Source organism: Pelodiscus sinensis, chromosome 27 (genome assembly GCF_049634645.1).
Source record: "Pelodiscus sinensis isolate JC-2024 chromosome 27, ASM4963464v1, whole genome shotgun sequence".
NCBI classification, from domain to species: domain Eukaryota; kingdom Metazoa; phylum Chordata; order Testudines; family Trionychidae; genus Pelodiscus; species Pelodiscus sinensis.
The window spans coordinates 13,355,919-13,376,251 of NC_134737.1; the positions used below are offsets into that span (position 1 = coordinate 13,355,919).

The 20,333-nt window shown below is 50.9% G+C and overlaps 1 protein-coding gene across 4 annotated transcripts in view; it reads right to left on the reverse strand.

Moving 5' to 3' along the window:
- Positions 1 to 1,084: 1,084 nt before the first annotated feature.
- Positions 1,085 to 20,333, reverse strand: part of TNNT2 (troponin T2, cardiac type) — a 28,056-nt gene continuing 8,807 nt past the window's right edge. The window contains exons 6-12 of one of the 4 annotated variants that reach the window (XM_075909899.1): positions 20,120 to 20,236; positions 19,645 to 19,722; positions 19,036 to 19,146; positions 17,770 to 17,879; positions 17,011 to 17,101; positions 16,064 to 16,104; positions 1,085 to 1,434 (exon numbers count right to left, since the gene is read on the reverse strand). In XM_075909899.1, the coding sequence (XP_075766014.1) occupies positions 1,386 to 1,434; positions 16,064 to 16,104; positions 17,011 to 17,101; positions 17,770 to 17,879; positions 19,036 to 19,146; positions 19,645 to 19,722; positions 20,120 to 20,236 (597 nt within the window). In that variant the 3' untranslated portion in view covers positions 1,085 to 1,385. Of the gene's footprint in view, positions 1,435 to 4,834; positions 8,071 to 16,063; positions 16,105 to 17,010; positions 17,102 to 17,769; positions 17,880 to 19,035; positions 19,147 to 19,644; positions 19,723 to 20,119; positions 20,237 to 20,333 lie in introns of those variants that run through there. The other 3 variants (XM_075909900.1, XM_075909901.1, XM_075909902.1) reach the window with 3 other exon arrangements.

The window sequence follows — 20,333 nt, forward strand, 5'->3', positions numbered from 1 at the left end:
CCTCTTGAACTACGACTTGCAGGGTGATGGAGGGCTGGGGCTGTAGTTAACACTCGTAGCCACCTCGCTGGGTGAAACCCCCAACCCTCCCGGTGACGAGCCTGTGCTGACAAACCCCCGGTGTAGACGCAGCTCTGCAGACAGAAGAGCGCTCACGTCATTTGGGAGTTGTGGTGCCTGGACTGGCAGAACCCCCCTGAGCACACTGTACCTATGCTGCGGGGCGCTGCCAGACCAGCCCTGGCTCTGCAGGACAGACGTGGCCGAAGTGGAAGTGCTCTCGACTTTCCGTGCACTGGGGCAATGCCCATGTGGGACGTGGCTGCACGGTTCACACCCAAAATGTCTGTGTTGACAAGCCCTTCATTGGTTTTCAGGAGTTTCCCAGAATCATTGAATCCCAGAACTGGAAGGGACCTCGAAAGGTCATCGAGTCCAGTCCCCTGCCCTCATGGCAGGACCCAGCACCATCTACACCATCCCTGACAGGTGTCTATCTAACCTGCTCTTCAATATCTCCAGAGATGGAGATTTCACAGCCTCCCAAGACAACTTATTCCAGCATTTCACCACCCTGACAATTCGGAAGAGTTTCCTAATGTCCAACCTAAACCTCCCTAGTAGCACTTTACGCCCATTGCTTCTTGTGTTAGCAGAGCTTCTCAAAATCAAATGGAATTAGTCCAATTGCATTGGGACCACTGGTCCTTGTAAGCTCAGCTCAGGAGACATTCAAATGCTGCCTAGCTTATTAGCGCAAAACCCACAATTGAGTTTTGTGTTGCTCCTGGTGGTGCACATTTCACACATGCCTTGGTGCACACAAAACAATTATTCCACACACGGGTGGAAAAGACTAGGGGGAACATTGTTTGGGATCTTTCTGAAACTTTAAAATCCATCCATCCCTAGCAGGGAGCAAACCATCAGCGGCTGCAGCTGGACATAGTGCCCCTGAACTCAGGCAGCATATAGCAGCATGGTTCAATGGAGTCACAGACATGCCATAACCAAGCTGAGGAGCAGGTCCACAGCCTGTATCTTCTGGACACAGGGAAGTAGGTCAGACTCAGCGAGCCAGACATAGAGAAGATGACTGGGCAGGAAGGGTGTGTCTCGCTTCATGATTCTCTTTATTTACAGACACGACAACATCTCAGGGGTCAGTGAAAAGAGCAAGCAGCAGCTAGCAAGGCATTTGCTCCACACACAAGAGCACTGCCCTTGCCGTGCAGTCAGTGCAAGCACAACTGGCCCGGGTCCTTCAGGGAGGTGGGTAGGTTCATGCAGGATCCACGGAAAATGGAGTCCAGCTGGATGACCAAACAGAAATGCGTCTCTCCACGCCTGGGCCTCTCCTCTGCCTTGTGCCCGCCTGACAGGTTCTACTTCCAGCGGCCGCCAACCACAGTCTTCCCACGGGCAGCCTTTGTGCTAGGGGGGAAGTGGAGAAGCACCCGCTGAAATGTGTTACCCCAAAGGGGTGAGAAAGGGAAGCTAAGAGAAGGAGGGGCTCTGGGTACCGCTGGGGCAAGGCAGGTACATTGGTCATTATAGACTACTAGAAATGGATGGTCGTGCATTCCAGGCCCCTGCCCTCACGGCAGGACCAAGCACCATCTAGACCATCCCTGACAGGTGTCTGTCCAACCTGCTCTAAAATATCCCCAGGGATGGAGATTCCACAACCTCCCTGGGCAATTTATTCCAGTGTTTAACCTCACTGACAGGTAGGGAGTTTTTCCTACTGTCCAACCTAAACCTCCCTTGCTGCCGTTTAAGCCCGTTGCTTCTTGACCTATCCTCACAGGTTACAGAGGACAATTTGTCTCCTTCCTCCTTGTAACACCCTTTTAGGTACGTGAAAGCTGCTGTCATGTCATACGATCATAGAATTGTAGGGCTGGAAGAGACCTCAGGAGGTCATCGAGTCCAGCTCTCAGTCTTCTCCTTTCCAAACTAAACAAGCCCAATTCCTCAGTCTTCCCACATAGCTCATGTTCTCTAGACCTTTCGTCCTTTTTGTTGCTCTTCTCTGGACTTTCTCCCATTTCTACAGCAGGACTGGGGAACTTGTTTGGGGTCAGGGGCCGCACACCCACAGGAAAATCAGTCAGGAGCCGCGCACAAGTGAGAAGCAAAAACCCAAAACCAATCCCTCCCTGACGTGGCCCCTGGCCGAGAAGCAGAAAGACGCTCCCCACATTCCCCCCACACACTTCGGGGGCCCCCAGCCTAGGGGATGTTGTGTGTTCCAGCCTGCAGGCCTGAGGTTCCCCACTTCTGTTCTACAGAGACCCCTTCTCCAGTCCCAAAGAGTCCTTAGGAAAACGATCCCTGAGCACTTGGCCGGGATAGAAACAGCAACTCAAAATCCCCCTCCGCCAAGCAGCAGTGATGAGGCGTGGATGTTAACCCAGTGCATTGGGCCGGATTCTTTCCTAATCTACACCGGCTGCCAGTGAGGAGAGAACTCGGCCCAGCGGGGCAGGTGAAGTTCGCGCCTAAGAGGGCCCCAGTCCATGCATTTTACAGTGACATTCAGGGCTGCTCACTTGGCCCTTCGGCTCAGGCGGGCAGGGAAGGGCCCAGACACTGGTGCAGAGGTGAATACAAGCGAAGATGGTGCCTCTGAAGTCGTTAGCATTAGCCAGTGTGTTAAAGAGCCTAGGCCAAACCCTCGTGTGGCGTAATCTGGCTCCATTACAGTAAGGAAGCAGCGCTGCTCTGCACCAGGAGGGATCTGGCCCCACATCAGTAAGGATAAAAGTGGCCTTTATTTTCCAGAGTTCGGGAACAAATTCCCAGCTCTGTCCTGGCCTGGCCCGTCCCTGCTGCCTCTGCCCGGGAGCAGTTTGCCTATTGCTAGCGTGGGGAGGCCCCTGGCCGCCCCATGGGCAGCGAAGGCCGGCTGCTGTAAGTCCCACAGGGCCTGTGTGGCTCCAGCGACTTGCAAGGCCGGAGAAGTGCATTGACTCAGGAATCCCTCCTGTTGATAAAGCCTAGTGCATCCAATCAGGGATGAGAAACCAGCCCATGTGACGTACTGGCCCTCACAGAGCTCAGGTGCCAAACAGAATAATACTCTATGGAGTCCGATTTTTCACCGTCATCGCCGGACCTGTCAAATAAGAGGAGCCCGCAGGGGTTTGGTTTCCTTCTTGCTCTGCTCCGTTTGCTGCTGCCCTGCCCAAGCCCAGGGTCCCATGAAAAGTGGCCCTGGGTACAAGTTACCATGGTGACAGGATGCTCTTAGACGGCTCCTAGTTTGCCCTCTCCTGGCCAGCTTCACTTCAAACCAGTTTCCCCATGCAGCATGCATGCAGTGGAAAGCAGATCTGCCCCACGCAGCACCAAGACAGCCATGCTACTCACCCTTTGCTGCAGGGCCGGGTCCCGTCAGGGGGAAGAGAGAAGAGAGATTTGGTGTAAACAGCAGCACGCTCCCAGCATCTGGGCCTGATTCTCAGGGAGCAAGGTCTGAAAGGCGCTGCTAGAGCAGCACGACCCTGCTTCTTTGTACGGACCGGAGAGGGTCTGATGCCTCCAGGCAAAGGCTAAAGGACTCACTAGCTACTGGGCTACCCTTGTCCAGCTCTGCCTCTTGCTCCTGATCGCTAGAGACACGACATGGGAACATAATCCCAATGCCTTGCCAAGTTCTGCTATTCCCTCCTAAGTACATCTCCATAGGGCCTGGAGATGCCATGCAGGGAACTGGCGGAAAAGTTCTGAAACTCAAAGTTGTGATTAAAAAAGGGGACAATTTGGGGGAGAACATTTCACTAGAATTTTCCCTTTCCTTAGAGGCTCAAGGGATGCAGCCGTGTTCACTTTCACTTACTGTGGTGAGACTCGGGAGTGACCCCCTCTCCCCACCTGGGCCCGAGTCCCCTCTCAGTCGCACTAGTGAAAACGGCATTGGACTCACAATTCCACCCGTGGAAGAGAACAGACTGGAAACTGCTGATCCTGCTTATATGAAATCGTTCCTTACAAGGAGGCAAACATAAGGGGGCCATGAAAAGCAGGGAGCCCCTGCGACTGAGGCACAAGAGAACTGTCTCCAAACCGAAATGGGATACCCCAACATTCAATGGAGCCCCTCCCATGGAGCCAGGGGGTCCGTCTGGCACTGGATCCTGTCATTCTTGCCCCGCAAGAGAGGACGACTGAGGCCAGGATACTGGGTTAGCTGGATCGTAGGCCTGAGCCAGTCAGAGCTGGGCCCTCAGAGCCACTGGGCTAGCTGGAGAGAGGGCAAGGTTTCCGGTGCCCTATAGCGGTCTAGGCTGGTCATCCCACTGCCTGTGTTTGCCCCACAAAGGGCAGCCCCTGCCTGCTCCTCTAAAAGAGCATGGCAGTTAAGGGGGGGACTTCCTGGGAGGGAAGGGGGCAACGTCCCACACAAGGAGCTGGGATATTCCTCCCTAGCCCTGTGGATTCTGAGAGCCACGAGGGGCAAAGAGCTTCCACACAGAGGCCCTTCCACTGTTCCTCCTTCACCCCCTCTCTCCCCCCCCAGGAGCAAAGCTGCCAGGGCCCAGAATCCCCCACAGCTGGGTCTCCAAAAACCAAGAGCAGCTGAAAGAACGACAACAAGGGGGGAGGGTGGCAGCAGTGATGGGGGGAGAGGGAAAATGAGCAGAGTGGAAGAGACAGCGGGGAAAGGTCGGGGAGAACAGTCACTGGGAGAGGCGGAAAGGAGGCGGGAGATACCCAAGTGAAAAAAGGAGGAGAGAAGGGAACACAGGAGAACAAAGGGGAGAGGAGGATATGGGGGGGTGGAGGAGATAAGATGTGAGGGAAAAGACACTGCTAGGAGAAGAAAGGAGCATGTGGGGGGGGAAGGGGTGTACTGGAATGCTGAGCTGTCTTACACTGGTCAGTCACCAGTATGCCCTGTGTGTAAAACACTGTGTTCAAGCTACACTCGGCCATAGCCGGCTATGCATTAAAGAATCTCTCAATGCAACTATCTAGTGTGTCTCATGCTCTGAAATAAGGTCTGGAGCCAGTCTGTATCTGATCCCCGAGCACAACAGAGTCCTAAGGAGGATGGAGACAAAAGATGGACAACTCCAGCTGTCAGAGGAGAAGAATTCACTGCCCAGATGGCATACCATGAAGGCACACACTGGATGAAAGGAGCGACTGTATTCTCTAGTGGAAGCCTCCAGTGGATTCTGGCAAGTTCCTTTAGCCAAAGACAATGCTTAACTGACCATTTACAGCATTTGGGGGAGAGGTTTTTTTGTTTTTTTTTGTCGGTTTACTTTTTGGGATCATAAGTGCACCTGACGTTTTGCAAAGATGGCAGAACTGCTAACGCACACAGACGGAGTGGTACTGTTCATGGACGACGTTTTGATACATGGTTCTTTGGTGGAACCGTATGGGCATGTGAGAACTTTTACAGCTAGATGTGTGGATTGGGTGTATTTACACTTAGACCACAGATCACCTGTAACCTTCCTCAGCAGAAAAGGACTGGATGAAGTACCAGTAAGACACCAATGTTGATTGCTGCGGTTAATGCAATTTAACCCAATTGCTAAATATGTTCCTGGAAGAAATCTGTCAGTAACAGATATTGACACAGAGCCTTGCATCACACTCAGCGACCCGTCAGCTGGAAGAGATGTAAAGGCATCCATGGACAGATACAAAATCAACTTTGACAGACCCACAACTTCAGGAAGTTCGAAGTTCCATTAGGGCCAGCTGGCCCACCTATCTAAAAGTTCACAGAGTCAATGACGAGACACTACATTGCCATGCCTGAATAAATTTGCAAGTCAAATGAACTCATGGTTAGAGACAACTGCATTGTCATTCCAAACGAAATAGGAGGAGAAATCCCAAACCTCGTCCATGGAGGACATCAAAGATTAACTACATGCTGAGCATGGGTAATCCAGTCACTATGGTGACTAGGTATCAGCAAAGATGTAAAGAAGAAAGTATCTGCATGTGAATGTCACAGAACTAACAGACCAACCCAACACTTTTAATCACAGCACCCCTACCGGAGAGATGTTGGAGGGAACTGGCTGCAGATACGGGTGAACTCAAAGGATATCATTACCTGGCCGCTATAGACTGTTTTTCCAGGTACATGGAAATACTATACTTGAGAGAAATAGCATGTCACAGTGTTATCAAGACACTGATGTGCAATTTTGCTCACCTTTCGTATTCTGGAACCACCAGTGACAGAAGATGGGCCAAAATTCACTGCAGCAGAATATAACTCATTCTGAATTAAATAGGACTTAGATATTACTAGCAAGCCATATCACTAGAGCATATTACTCGCAGGCCACATTAGCCACAAGCAAACGGAGAAGCTGAGAGCTGTACAGGCAGCCAAGAAAATCTTCACGGAGGAAAATCCATTCTGTGCTCTTCTGAGCTACAGATCACCACCAGCTATTGGATTTAGCCCTGTGCAACTCCTGATGGGAAGACAACTCATACTCTTCTCCAAAACTGGAGCATCCGCTCTCTCTCCAAACTGGCCAAAGACAGCAGCCAGATTGGATAACGGGGCTAAAAGAGTTTACGAACACTTTCACTCGGGTCTAGAACCTGGGACTTGACTAAGCTCATGTCGGAGAAGATGGACAACTACCACTGTTGTAAAGGCAAAGAATGTAGCCACCAGATCATGGGATCAAGACTGACCCAGGACAGGTCAACAACCTACTTTTTGTTCCTCGGGAAAAAAAATCGTCAGAACTCTACAAATGATGAATCCAGAACAAGATGAGGATGGAGCTGGTCATTGCAACTAGCAGATAGCCAGAAGCCTGAGCGGTTATGCATTTGGATCACGTAATTAGAAAACCAGTACAAATTTCAGACACTTTTAACAGACTGATCCGCACTGAACTTCAAAACCAGCGTGACCGTGTAAATATTGCACATGGGAGAGGCAATGGAATGCTAATTGTATTATACCGTGACAAGTCTCAGAGGGGCAGTTGTGTTAGTGTTGTTTTGGCTGAAACACAAGGAGTCCTGTGGCACCTTACAGGCTAGCAAATTGATCTGGGCATCAGCAGTCATGGGCTTATGACTTTGTGAAGATAATATAGGACTCCTCGTTGTTTTATACTGTTCAGCCACCATGTGGCGCTTAAATACCTTATTTAAGCAAAGCTCAGCCATACCTCACAAAGCATAAGGGATCTTAGGAGGAACACAGCGGGTGTGTATCTCACTCAGATGCAAGCTGTGTAGCCAGCCAGTATCGGATACAGGATCACAACAAGGGGAAAACAATTCCGCTTGCCTTTAACACCCGCTTTTTCACATCAGTACGTCTGCTGTTATATAGATCTTGGTTTCTGTCATTTCCACTCCAACTCATCTGAGGAAGTGGGTTTTGCCCACGAAAGCTCATGATCCTAGCTATTTTTGTTAGTCTCTAAGGTGCCCCTGGACTACTTGTTTTTAAAGTTACAGACTAACACAGCTCCCCCACGGATGACAAAGGAGGACTCCCCTGCCTTCGTCTTCAAGGTTTGAACCCAGCACCTTCGGCACTCACTGCTGATGCTTGAGCTAAAGGAGTCTCAGCTGGCAGCAAGAGGTGGGCCAGACCCTAAAGGTGGTTGTGGCTCAGAGGCAGAGACATGGACACCTGTGACAACCCATCTGTGCAATGAGGTTACAGAAGGAAAGCTCATGGGATGGGGGGAGAAGCAAGTGATGGGCAGAGGAGGAAGAACAGGGAAGCGTGTGAGCAGGAGCAGAGGAAGGATGGAAGCACAACAGGATAAAAACACTGACTCTGGTCTCCTCTGTGTGCTAGTGAATGTGCAGGAGCAAGATGGGGAGCAGGGGAGGCAGAGGCCAGGGCGACAGAACAAAAGACAGACAAGGAGGAGCGATGGAGGAGAGAGGGCGCAGGGAAAGGGCGGAGCGCAGAGGAGCAGCGAGCAGGCGAGGGGTGAAGGAGGGCGGCTGGAAGAGAGCCAAGAGGGCTCGGCTGGGGGAGGCAGAAGGCAGCCCGGGTACTTACACCTTCTGGTGATCGCTAATGCGGTTTCGGAGAACATTAATCTGCAAGAGAAATACAGAAGGGCAGTGAGGCCTGGGGCTGACGCCTTGCACTGGCAGTGGGCTGCTGCCGGGCAGCAGAAGACGGATCAGGAAACGGTTTCCCCAGTGTGACTGTCTAGCAGCTGGGCCATGTAGTGCTGTCAGCAGCCCCTGCTCCGCCCCGGCTAGGAGACAGGGAGACCCTGGAGGCCACGCTGGGCAGCACCGGCTGCATTCAGCCCAGTGAGGAGCTAGGGAAGCTGCGTCCCCTTTCTTCTCAGCACAGATCCTGTCTGGCTCTCCTCCGCTGCCGCACGCAAAGGGCAACCTGCAGGGCCGTTCGGAGAGAGACGCTCGCGGCTCCCTTCTGGAGAGCGACGGAAGGAAGGAGAATCTCTCCCAAGCCTCCCCAGGTCTTCACCGTGCTTCTCTCCTGTGTAACCGGCATCTCTGGGCAGCCCCGGAACAGCCCAGTCCTGCCTCTCCGGGGGTACAGAGCAAGCAAAGGCGGTTCTCAGCTGTGACTAGAGGGAGCAGTCGCCATCCTGCCAGGGCTCCCCAAAGGACGTGACCTGGGCTCTGGGGATCCGATGTCTTCTGTGCAGTCTTGCTCCCCAGCTTTACACATAGTTCCTGCCTCCTTGCTGGCAGGGCCAAGTGAGCCATGTGCACAGGAGGAAAGGAAGAGTGGTAGGTACCAGCCAGAAAGCAAATTCAGACACGGTTGGCTAGGAACCTTGGCTGTTTGGCAAAGGAAGATCCAGAACTGCTGGTTTAGCTAGCGCTCCAAGGACTGGGACGGGAAGGACAGGACAGGAATTGCTCAAACAGTCTGGAGAGGGCTCCTGTACTTACCCAGGCATGCCGCATGACTGCCCTTACTGGAGAAGGCCATTGCAAGCCAGGCAAGATTCAAACACACTCCACAGAGAGGCATCAAGAGAGCAGACAGCCTGTGGGCCCACCTGGACGCCAGGAAGGCAAGAGCCCAGAACTGGACCTCACTCTGCACCACTCCCCACTCCTATTCACCCCCTCCCCCACCTCCTGACTCACCCCAAAAAACAGCAGAGAGGAGGAAGCCACAAGGTGTCTTCCAATCAAACACCTGACATCAGGAGCCACTTATGAGAATGGTTTTAAGAGCAAAAACAAGGATGGGACCTTTATATAGACAATGGGAAAAGCTAGAGTTGTAGTAGAGTCAGGGATTTTAAGGCCAGACTAGAGATCCCTGGTTTATTCAAAATAAACACCAATGGGCCAGAGATCTCCTCGGCTAACAGTTTTAGGCCTTTCGGGTGCAAATTGTCCAGGAATGCTGTTTTAAAAATCCCTATCTGATGTATACATCAACCTGCTTCTTGCCCCATACAGAACAGAAATATTTATTGAACTCTTCTGCTTTTGCAGCCTTGTTAACAGTTTTACCATCTGTTCCACTAAAGGGCTTATATCATTGCCAGGAGTTCTTGTGTGTACGCTTTAAAAAACCTTCTTCTTGTCCTTAGACCTGCCAGACATGGAATTTTATATGAACTCATTCGTTTCTTTTGTCTTGTCTACTTTTCATAACTGCTCATTGATACGGATTATGATCTATTTCCCCTCTTCTCCATTTGTTGTTGATTGCTTTGATTTCTAACTTGATGTCTTCAGTTCCCCACTGAACCAAGCTGAACTTTGTTTAATTAAGAAATGGGACAACTTTGATTTAATAAAGTTAGTCTATAAAGCGCTACCAGACCACTTGATGTTTTTTTTAAGTTTATCCTGTACTTGGCTACCCCCTGAAGTTACTCAGACTCCAAGGTCAGAAGGGACCATTGTGATCATCTAGTCTGACCCCCTGCACAATGCAGGCCACAGAATCTCACCCACCCACTCCTGGAATAATCCTCAGACCTATATCTCAGATATTGAAACCTTCAAATAGTTCGAAGACCCCAAGATGCAGAGAATCCTCCAGCTGTGATCTGTACCCCATGCTACAGAGGAAGGCGAAAAACCTCCAGGGCCTCTGCCAATTTACCCTGGATGGAAAATTCCTTTCTTCCAGACCCCAAATATGGCGATCAGCTGAACCCTGAGCATGTGGGCAAGACTCACCCACCAGACACCCAGAAAGTTCTCTATAGTAACTCATATTATCCCTCCATTGGCCTATTTCCCACTGATAATGAATGGCCAATTAGTTACCAAGATCATGTTATCTCATCAAACCATCCCCTTCATAAACCCATCTAGTTTAATCTTGAAACCAGATAGATCTTTTGCCCCCACTACTTCCCTTGGAAGGCCGTTCCAGAACGTCACTCCTCTAATGGTTAGAAACCTTCGTCTTATCTCAAGTCTAAACTTCCTACTAGCCAGCTTATATCCATTTGTTCTTGTGTCCACATTGATATTAAGCTTAAATAATTCCTCTCCCTCCCTGGTATTTATCCCTCTAATATATTTAAAGAGAGCAATCGTGTCCCCCCTCAGCCTTCTTCTGGTTAAGGTAAACAAGCCAAGCTCCTTGAGTCTCCTTTCATAAGACAGGTTTTCCATTCCTCGGATCATCCTAGTGGCCCATCTTTGTACCTGTTCCAGTTTGAATTCATCCTTCTTAAACATGGGAGACCAGAACTGCACACAGTATTCCAAATGGGGTCTCACCAATGACTTGTATAATGGCACTAACACCTGCTTATCCCTACTGGAAATACCTCGCCTAATACATCCCAAGATCGTATTAGCCTTTTTCACGGCCATGTCACAATGGCAGCTCATAGTAATCCTATAATCAGCCAGGACTCCGAGGTCCTTCTCCTCCTCCGTTACTTCCAACTGATGTGTCCCCAGCTTATAACTAAAGTTCTTGTTATTAATCCCTAAATGCATAACCTTACACTTCTCACTATTAAATGTCATCCTATTGCTATCACTCCAATTTACAAAGACATCCAGATCTTCCTGTATGATATCCCGATCCTTTTCTGAATTGGCAATACCTCCCAACTTTGGGACAGCCGCAAATTTTATCAGGACACTTCTACTTTTGGTGCCAAGGTCAGTAATAAAAAGATTAAATAAAATTGGCCCCAAAACTGATCCCTGAGGAACTCCGCTAGTAACCTTCCTCCAATCTGACAGTTCACCTTTCAGTATGACCCGCTGTAGTCTCCCCTTTAACCAGTTGCTTATCCACCTCTCAACTTTCATATTAATCCCTATCTTTTCCAATGTAACCAATAATTCCCCATGTGGTACTGTATCAAATGCCTTACTAAAGTCGAGGTAGATTAGATCCACTGCATTTCCTTTATCTAAAAAATCTGTTACTTTCTCAAAAAAGGAGATCAGGTTGGTTTGGCACGATCTACCTTTTGTAAAACCATGTTGTAATTTGTCCCAATTGCCATTAGCCTCAATGTCTCTAACTACTTTCTCCTTCAACATTTTTTCCAAGATCTTGCATACTACAGGTGTCAAACTAACAGGCCTATAGTTACCCGGGTCGCTTTTTTCCCCTTTCTTAAAAATCGGAACTATATTAGCAATTCTCCAGTCAAATGGTGCAACCCCTGAGCTTAGAGATTTATTAAAAAGTTTTGCTAATGGACTTGCCATTTCATGTTCCAGTTCCTTTAATATTCTTGGATGAAGATTATCTGGGCCCCCCAATTTACTCCCATTAAGCTGTTCAAGTTTGGCTTTTACCTCAGATATGGTAATATCTACCTCCACATCCTTAGTCCCATTTGTTATGTTACCATTATCCCTAAGCTCTTCATTAGCCTCATTAAAGACTGAAGCAAAGTATTTTTTTAGATATTGGGCCATTCCTAGATTATCCTTAACCTCCACTCCATCCTTAGTAATTAGCGGTCCTACTTCTTTTTTTGTTTTTTTCCTATTTATATGCCTATAAAACCTTTTACTATTGGTTTTAATTCCCTTTGCAAGATCCAACAATACCTGACTTTTAGCCTCTCTCACTTTATCCCTACATGCTCTAACCTCAATAAGGTAGCTTTCTTTACTGATCCCTCCCATCTTCCACTCCTTATATGCTTTCTGCTTTTTCTTAATCACCTCTCTGAGATGCTTGCTCATCCAGCTTGGTCTAACACACCTGACTATAAATTTTTTCCCTTTTCTTGGGATACAGGCTTCTGACAGCTTCTGCAACTTTAACTTAAAATAATCCCAGACCTCCTCCACCTCAAGATCCATAATTTCTTTAGTCCAATCAACTTCCCTAATTCATTTCCTTAATGTATTAAAGTTAGCCCTTTTGAAATCAAAAACCCTAGTCTCAGATTTATTTTTGTTTATCCTTCCATTTAATTTGAACTGAATTAGCTCATGATCACTCAAGCCAAGGTTGTCCCCTACAACCTTTTCATCTATGAGGTCCTTGCTACTCACCAAAACCAAATCTAAAATAGCACCCCCCCTTGTTGGTTTAGCAACTACTTGATGAAGGAATTCATCAGCTATCACATCTAGGAAAATCTGAGCCCTATTATTATTACTAGTACTTGTTCTCCAGTCTATATCTGAAAAGTTGAAATCTCCCATGATTACACAGTTTCCATGAGTATTTACTTCATTAAAAACATTAAAGAGGTCTCTATCCATATCCAGATTGGATCCTGGTGGTGTATAACACAGCCCAAGCACTATCCCAGGGGAGGATCTGATAGTTTTCTTTCCCAATGTGATTTTTGTCCAAACAGACTCTGTCTTCTCCATTCCATCACTTTTTCTTTACAATCTACCTCATCTTTGATATACAATGCGACTCCACCACCTTTACCCTTATTTCTGTCTTTCCTAAACAGCACATACCCTTCAATACCTGTACTCCAGTCATGCCTAGTATTCCACCATGTTTCTGTTATTCCTGTAATATCTGGTTTCATTTCCACATCCCGTATCTTAGCACCTGGCAGACAGCACACCCTTCTATTCTCTGGATCAGCTCTGGTTACAGGCCTGTCTATTCTTCTCAATAAGGAGTCCCCAATCACGTAGACCTGCCTTTTCCTAGTGACAGTGCGATTCTCTGGACTATCTCTTGCTTCCTCTGGCTGCAAGTCCTTGCCATTCCTGTTTTCCCTTGTAATCCTCTTTAACCCATCCTGTATCCTCCTGATGCTCATTATTGGTGTTGTCTCCATTAACTCTTTCCCTTTATCTATGGGACTAGCCACTCTTCTCTTCTTCCTCACCCTTCCATCTTCATTATCTACCTGCTGTACCCCTTCTTCATTCGCCGCATACCTGTTCTTGAGCTCTATTTTTCCTTCACTGACCCATCTTTTCCTCTGCCTGGCTCTCTTAGTCACATGCTTCCACTGTCCATTTTCTTCACCCAGCAGTCCCCCCTCTGAGGCCCTTGATCCTGCTTCCATGTGCATATCTAAGCTTTCCCCTTCAGCCACTCCATGCCTTCGCTCCCTCATCTGCTCAAACCCCCTTCTAAACTCGACCAGAGTTTCCACCTACATCGCCAGTCCTCGGATCTTTTCTTCAATCAGCTCTATCAGGCGGCACTTCATGCAAACAAAACTCCTTTCCGGTACCCCCTCCAGAATCATGGACATACCGCAGCTACCACATCCAATCATCCTCCTTGTGTTCTCTACTACTTGGGCCATGGCCACTACTGCCTCTGTGTTTTATCTACTTTCTCACCAAAATCCTATTAGTCTGGTGAACACAAAAACAAACCCCAAAAAAGTCCATAACATAAGAACATAAGAACAGCGGTACTGGGTCAGACCAAAGGTCCTTCTAGCCCAGTATCCTGTCTGCCGACAGTGGCCAGCACCAGGTGCCCCAGAGAGGGTGGACCGAAGACAATGATCAAGCAATTTGTCTCCTGCCATCTCTCTCCAGCCTCTGACAAACAGAGGCCAAGGACACCATTTTATCCCCTGGCTAATAGCCTTTTATGGACCTAACCTCCATGAAATTATCTAGCTTCTCTTTAAACTCTATTATAGTCCTAGCCTTCACAGCCTCCTCTGGCAAGGAGTTCCACAGGTTGACTACACACTGTGTGAAGAAGAACTTTCTTTTATTAGTTTTAAACCTGATACCCATTAATTTCATTTGGTGTCCTCTAGTTCTTCTGTTTAGGGAACTAATAAATAACTTTTCTTTATCAGCCCTCTCCACACCACTCATGATTTTATAGACCTCTATCATATCCCCCCCAGTCTTCTCTTTTCTAAACTGAAAAGTCCCAGTCGCTTTAACCTCTCCTCATATGGGACCCGTTCCAAACCCCTAATCATTTTAGTTGCCCTTTTCTGAACCCTTTCCAAGGCCAAAATATCTTTTTTGAGGTGAGGAGACCACATCTGTACACAGTATTCAAGATGTGGGCGTACCATAGTTTTATACAGGAGCAGTAAGATATTCTGGGTCTTATTTTCTATCCCTTTCCTAATAATTCCTAGCATCCTATTTGCCTTTTTGACCACCACTGCATGGATACTGTCCACGATAACTCCAAGATCTCTTTCCTGATTTGTCATATCCAAACTAGCCCCCATCATATTGTATGTATAGTTGGGGTTATTTTTCTGAATGTGCATTACTTTACACTATTCAAACTTCCTTTTCAAACTCCCCTGTTTACAGCTCTGTTTGCTAGCTCCTGCATTCCTATAGCTATCTAGGCCGCTGCGTGACTGGAAGGCTACCTTTATAGGACCCCTAATCAGTGAAGCCCCACCCACTAATCAGGGCTCAGCTTCTCTCCCAGCACACTGCCCCTACAAGCCTACACATGCAAACAATACAAATCCAAATGCAAACTTCTCCTCCAACAGAACTCCCACTCAAACTCCCCTGTTTACAGCTCTGTTTGCTGGCTCCTGGGCTGCTGCAGCTAATTAACTCTTGTTTAAAATCTAAATGCTCTTCCCCTTCTGTTGCTTCACTCCTATCTTTCCTCCACTTTGGAAAATTAGCCCTTTTGAAGCATCAAGTATAAATATATTAGTGGTTGGGGCAGTCCTCTGTGTGACCATATTGACAAACTAAGCTTATAACAGAAACAGTAATTAACCACTGGAACAATTTAACAATGGTCATAGTAGATTCTCCATCACTGACCATTTTGAAATCATGATTGGGTGTTTTTTCTACAAGATTGGTTCTAGGAACTATTTTGGGGCAGTTTCACAAGAAGTCAGACTAATTGATCACAGCCTTGGGATCTATGAATTGATTAACATAATCAGCACAGGACTCTCAATCCTCTAATTCCCATCCAGTGATTAATCAATCTTCACAATGGTGGCCAAAACGTGTGTTAGAAAAGCCATCCGCTCTCATTTTTAGAAAGTCTAATGATGGTTTTCTATTGGCTGCACAAGACCTCCAGCAAATTTCTCCCCAGCTGAGGTTCCAGTAGCACAGTTTTTCATTCCACACATTCCAGACAGGTAATTAAGGAGTAATTGGCCCTGTCCTTTGGCTTGATTCAATAGTTTGAAACTTCGTCCTGGGCTCTGATTGCTCCAGATGCACTCAGGTTTCTGTGCTTCTGAGTTATCAATAGGTAATGGGCTGTTTAATGCTGAGCACTTCTCATTTCTTTCATTCCTGGGGCCTTGGTAAGCAGATTTTTAAAAAGCATTCAAACATTGTCATGCTTCAGGGCATGAGCTCTTAAGGGTCAGGAGGAATCTCCCTCTTTGGGCAGGATGCTGTATTGCAGCATTACTTGCACCTTCCTCTACTGCAGCAGGTTTTGGCCACTGTCAAGCGACTACTATATAGGGAAATGAGGGCTAATCCGGGCTGGCAATTCCTGTATTCTCACTCACTTATAACCAAAGGTGCCCTCCACCTTAAATCCATCCCACTGGCTCTGTGGCTCACCAAAGCAGACCTCTGCTTATGCTGTGCCCTGCGCTAGTGGGCTGTCTGCTCCCTCTCAGCCAGCCGGCCTGTCAAGCACAAACCCAAGCAGGAAGCTGCCGGCAGTGGGCCGGGCGGTACTTACTACTTGCTCAGCTCATCGCAGCGAGCAGTGAGCGTGACAATCTGGTGGGGTTAGAGAGAAGAGACCATTAAAAAGCAGAGACAAGCAAGCATTCAGAGGGGAGATAAACAGAGAGAGGGTCGGATGCTGTGCCGGGCTCTCAACTCCCCTGATTTCATTGCAAGTCATGGGCACTCGGGCCCAGACTGTCAAAGGGAGTTAGGCACTTAAGTGACTGAGGAAATGAGCCTCAGCATTTCCCAGAACTGAGCCCAGAGCTCAAACACATAGAAAAGAGAAATAGGGCTACAGATGGCTTCATTGGCACAATTTTTCGGGCACTTGCTGGAGCCGGAGCGTATCCCATTTGGCAAGACACCCGCCGCGTCCTCCCATGGTTTAGCAAAGAGCCACGAGGCCCCTGTGTGTGCCGAAGCCGTGTGAGGATGGGAGAGATGTTAGTGAAACCTGGGCGTGGTGAGGGGTGCGCTGGAATGTGAGAGAGGTGATTTTCAAAGCTGTCAGTTCGCTGGGCATAAAATAACCCAGCCATAAAATAACTCAGAACAGGAGAGACTGGCAGAGGCCCGGGTGTTTGCTGCTGAGAGATTCCGGCTGGCTAGCCGATCCGCAGGAGTCCACGGCCGGCCGGCTGCTTTGCGGCGCTGGTAGCTAGGGTTCTGCAGAGCTCACGTGTCCTTCACGAAAGATCTTGGGGGCACCTGCTCTCTCAGTGAGCGAGTTCAAATCCAGGGGAGGGATCTCAGCTCACCCCTGGATGGATCATTATCCACAGAGCAAAACCACGCTATCACCAGCCCCCGACCAGCCCCAGGAGAACAAAGGCGCTGTCCATGGGTTTCCCTGCCTCACAGGAGCAGGCTGGGTACGTCAGCCAGAGCCACCCAGAGCTGCCCCACGGCAGAGATGGGACCGAAGCGGGGAGCTGAGGTCAGAACAAGCCTCACCTCATATTTCTGCCTCTTGAACTTTTCCTGCAGGTCGAATTTCTCAGCCTCCAGGTCGTGGATGCTCTGCCACAGCTCCATGGCCTTGTCTCTGTGGGCAGAGCCCGGGGAGTCTGTGAGGAGATGCAGGGGAAGGGCCACATGCAGTTTTGACCCCCACCAGCCTACCAGCCCTTTAGAGAGGTGGCACTTTAGGCACTGCCCCTTGGCAAGGCAGGAATAGGGACCTGGAGCAATGCCCCAGTTCACCCCCCCTTTAGTGACAGGTCGGGGCCTACTGCCACCTGGCCTGAAGCCACTAGTGGGGACACGATAGGGCTGAAGACGTGTGATCACAGCTCCCCCTGCTGGCCAGCCCCTGTAACCATTCCAACCTGCTACCTCTCCCGACCGTGGAGTTTCCCCCAGGTTCCCACACTGGGGGTTGAGTGTCTGCAGCTCAAAAGTTCAGCCCCAGCCAGCGACCCCAGCGGTGGCAAGCGTGGCCACATTCCCCTGCAGAGCCCCGGGATCGAGGGGCGATGCATCTGCACATCCGCATGGATGGAGCCACCACTGGAGTGCTGCCCCCTGGTGGTGCAGGCGCCTCACATAGTCTGGTCCAAGAGGGCAGCTGACCTCACTTGGGACGAAGGGGGCAGATTGTTTTGCTGCCCTTCTGGGTTAGTGATGCCAAAGGGGGCTGAGCTCAGGCACGTGCTCCCGGGCTCTCCCCCGTCTGGTAGGTTTGGGGGTGCTACTGTCCCCGCCCCCCCTCACTTCAACTTCTCTTCGTTCAGGTGGTCGATGTTCAGAGGTTTTCGCCGTTCTCCGAGAATCTTCTTCTTCTTCTCCCGCTCCGTCTGCTTCTTCCCGCTCTTCTTCTCTGTCTGAAGGCACCAGTTGGCCCAAGTCAGAGGAAATTGACTCCTCTGCCCCCCCCAGCAGCTTGGCTCCCCCTTCTGCCCACTGGGGGAGGGAGCCCCTACTGTCTCATGGCATGGGGAGGCCCATCAGCCAATCTGACTCCCACAAGTTTGCTCTAGTGCAGGGGAAACCAGTTTGGGATTCAGCAGACCTGAGCACTCTGCCACTAACCTGCTGGGTTACCTCCATCAAGTCACTTGCCTGCTCCATGGCTCAGTTTCCCTTCCCAATCTTTGCCTAATCTAGTGAGCTCTCTGGGGCAGGGACTGCAGCACAGGGCACCTGGCCCAAGGGGGCTGGATCCCAGCAGGGCCTCTAGGTGGAGCTGGAACACTGTCAGAACCGGTACGTCTCCCCAGAAGCGAGGAGACCAATGGCCGGGCGTGGCAAAGAAGTTTGCAAGACAAAACTCGGAGAGCTGCCCTAGGTGACTGGCACGGTTCTGTCTAGAGTTTTGGGAGGGCGGGTAAAGTCCAGTGACCTTAGGAAATGAGGTCCTCGAAGGATGCAGGCGGCTCTCGCGAGACTCCCTTCTCCCCTGCAGCAGGACAATCCATTCCTGGCGTTTTCTGCTCTAAGCCCAACGACCTCGTGAAAACCCCTGGGAATTCTCCCAGCATGCCTCACTACTGCTGGCCCCTTTAACGGTGGGATAGAGACCCAACGGCAGTCCCAAGGCAACCATTTGCCGTTGACGGCTGCGGGCCACTCTTCCCACGTGCTAATCTACCCTGGCTCTTGTCGTGGGGTTTCTTCCTGGCTCTGTGCCCTGGGCCGAGCCCCGCCACGCTTGGCACCAGCCTCTCAGGAATGCCCGCTCCTGGGGCTGCCGCGGCTGGAGAGCAAAGGGTTTTCGGGAACAGAGTTGGGAGTGGGTTGGGCAGGCTGCTGTGAGGTTAGAGCAGCCTCTGCCTGAGACAAGCCTAGCACGGCGCAGGTCCCCAGGCACGCGTCACGGCGACGGGGCCTGCTGCAAAGAGAGATGCTGCCTATGGACCAGACGGGTCCCCAGGTTGCAGGAGGGATGGGCGCCCCCTCGCCCCCCACGAGACTCAGCATCCCCGGGGGCAGGGGGCGGGGGAAGAGTCTGGCTACAGCCAGCCCAGGCTGGAATCGCACCTTCTGCAGGTAGCCCCCGAAATGCAGCATGTTGGAGAAAGCCTTCTTCTTCCTGGCCTCCTCTTCAGCCCTCTTCTTGGCCTCCTCTTCCTCTCGGCGGGCTCGCTCCTCCTGTCAGGGGAGAGCCAGAGCAAGAGGGGGAGAGCTAAAGGGAAGCCCGGGGACTCGCGGCTGCTGGAGCCAGACGCAGCCGAGTGAGAGCCGCTGGGCACAGACAGCCGGCCACACACCAGACCAAGGGCTGCAGACTCACACGCCGCAATAGCCCTTTGTATTCCCGCATGCCCCTGTGTCCCTTGGGAGAGCCGTGGGCAGCCCAGGGGCCACGACAGAACAACGTGGCCTCAGAGGAGTCTCAGGTGTGCCCGCTGGCTGATCCAGAAGCAGCACTGGGGGAGACTCCTTTCCCCCCACTCCCCATGCAGTAGCACCGTGGGGTCCAACACGCCAGCCACGAGCCACCTGCGGCTATTTGGCCGGTTGAGCGTGGCTACCTCAGTGGCTGCTGCTTCAGAACTGGTTGGACACCACGGTGCCAGGAGGAAGGCTTCTGAGGCACGAGGAGGCCGACCAGCAGCCGTCCCCCACCTCCCGGCGCCGGACACTCACCGCCACGCGAGCCTGGCGCTCCTTCTCCCGCTCGCTGCGGATCCGCTGCTGCTCCGCCCGCTCCGCTCGCCGCTGCTCCTGCAGGGGAAGGAGGCGTGAGCGGAGAGGCCAGGGGTGGCCTCGGGACTGGGGGGGGTTCCCCTAGGTGCCAGCGTGACTGGCCTCGCCCGAGGGAAGCGTTTGCTCGGTTGGTACGGCGAGGAGCGCCTGCTTCCCGCCCCATGGCCTGTGCTGCGCCCGGGCACCGAGGAGGGGGGAGGGTGCAGGACACCTCCACCTGGGATCGAATAATTGCCCAAGCCCTGGGGTCCAGATACCACCAGGCTCCTCAGGCTGGATCAGACCTGGGTCCCCCCTCTCCCGAGGCAGCATCCTGCTTTTCAAGAGCCCAGCCCTGCTCCACAGGCCTTGAGCAGGGAGAGAACCCGTCCCATCGCCAGGGCCGGCGGGGGCGAGCAGGGGCCTCCGGACGTACGATTCGGTCCTTGAGGAAGATCAGCTCCTCTTCCTCCTTCTTCCTGTTCTCAAAATGGGCGTCGATCAGGCCCTGCAGCTCGTTCAGGTCCTTCTCCATGCGCTTGCGGTGGATGTCCTGTGGGGAGCACGGCACTGAGCCAGCCAGCACCGCCTGCCCCGAGCCACAGCCCCCAGGCCCTGTGGGAGCCAGGGGCAACCCCATGGGGAGAGCA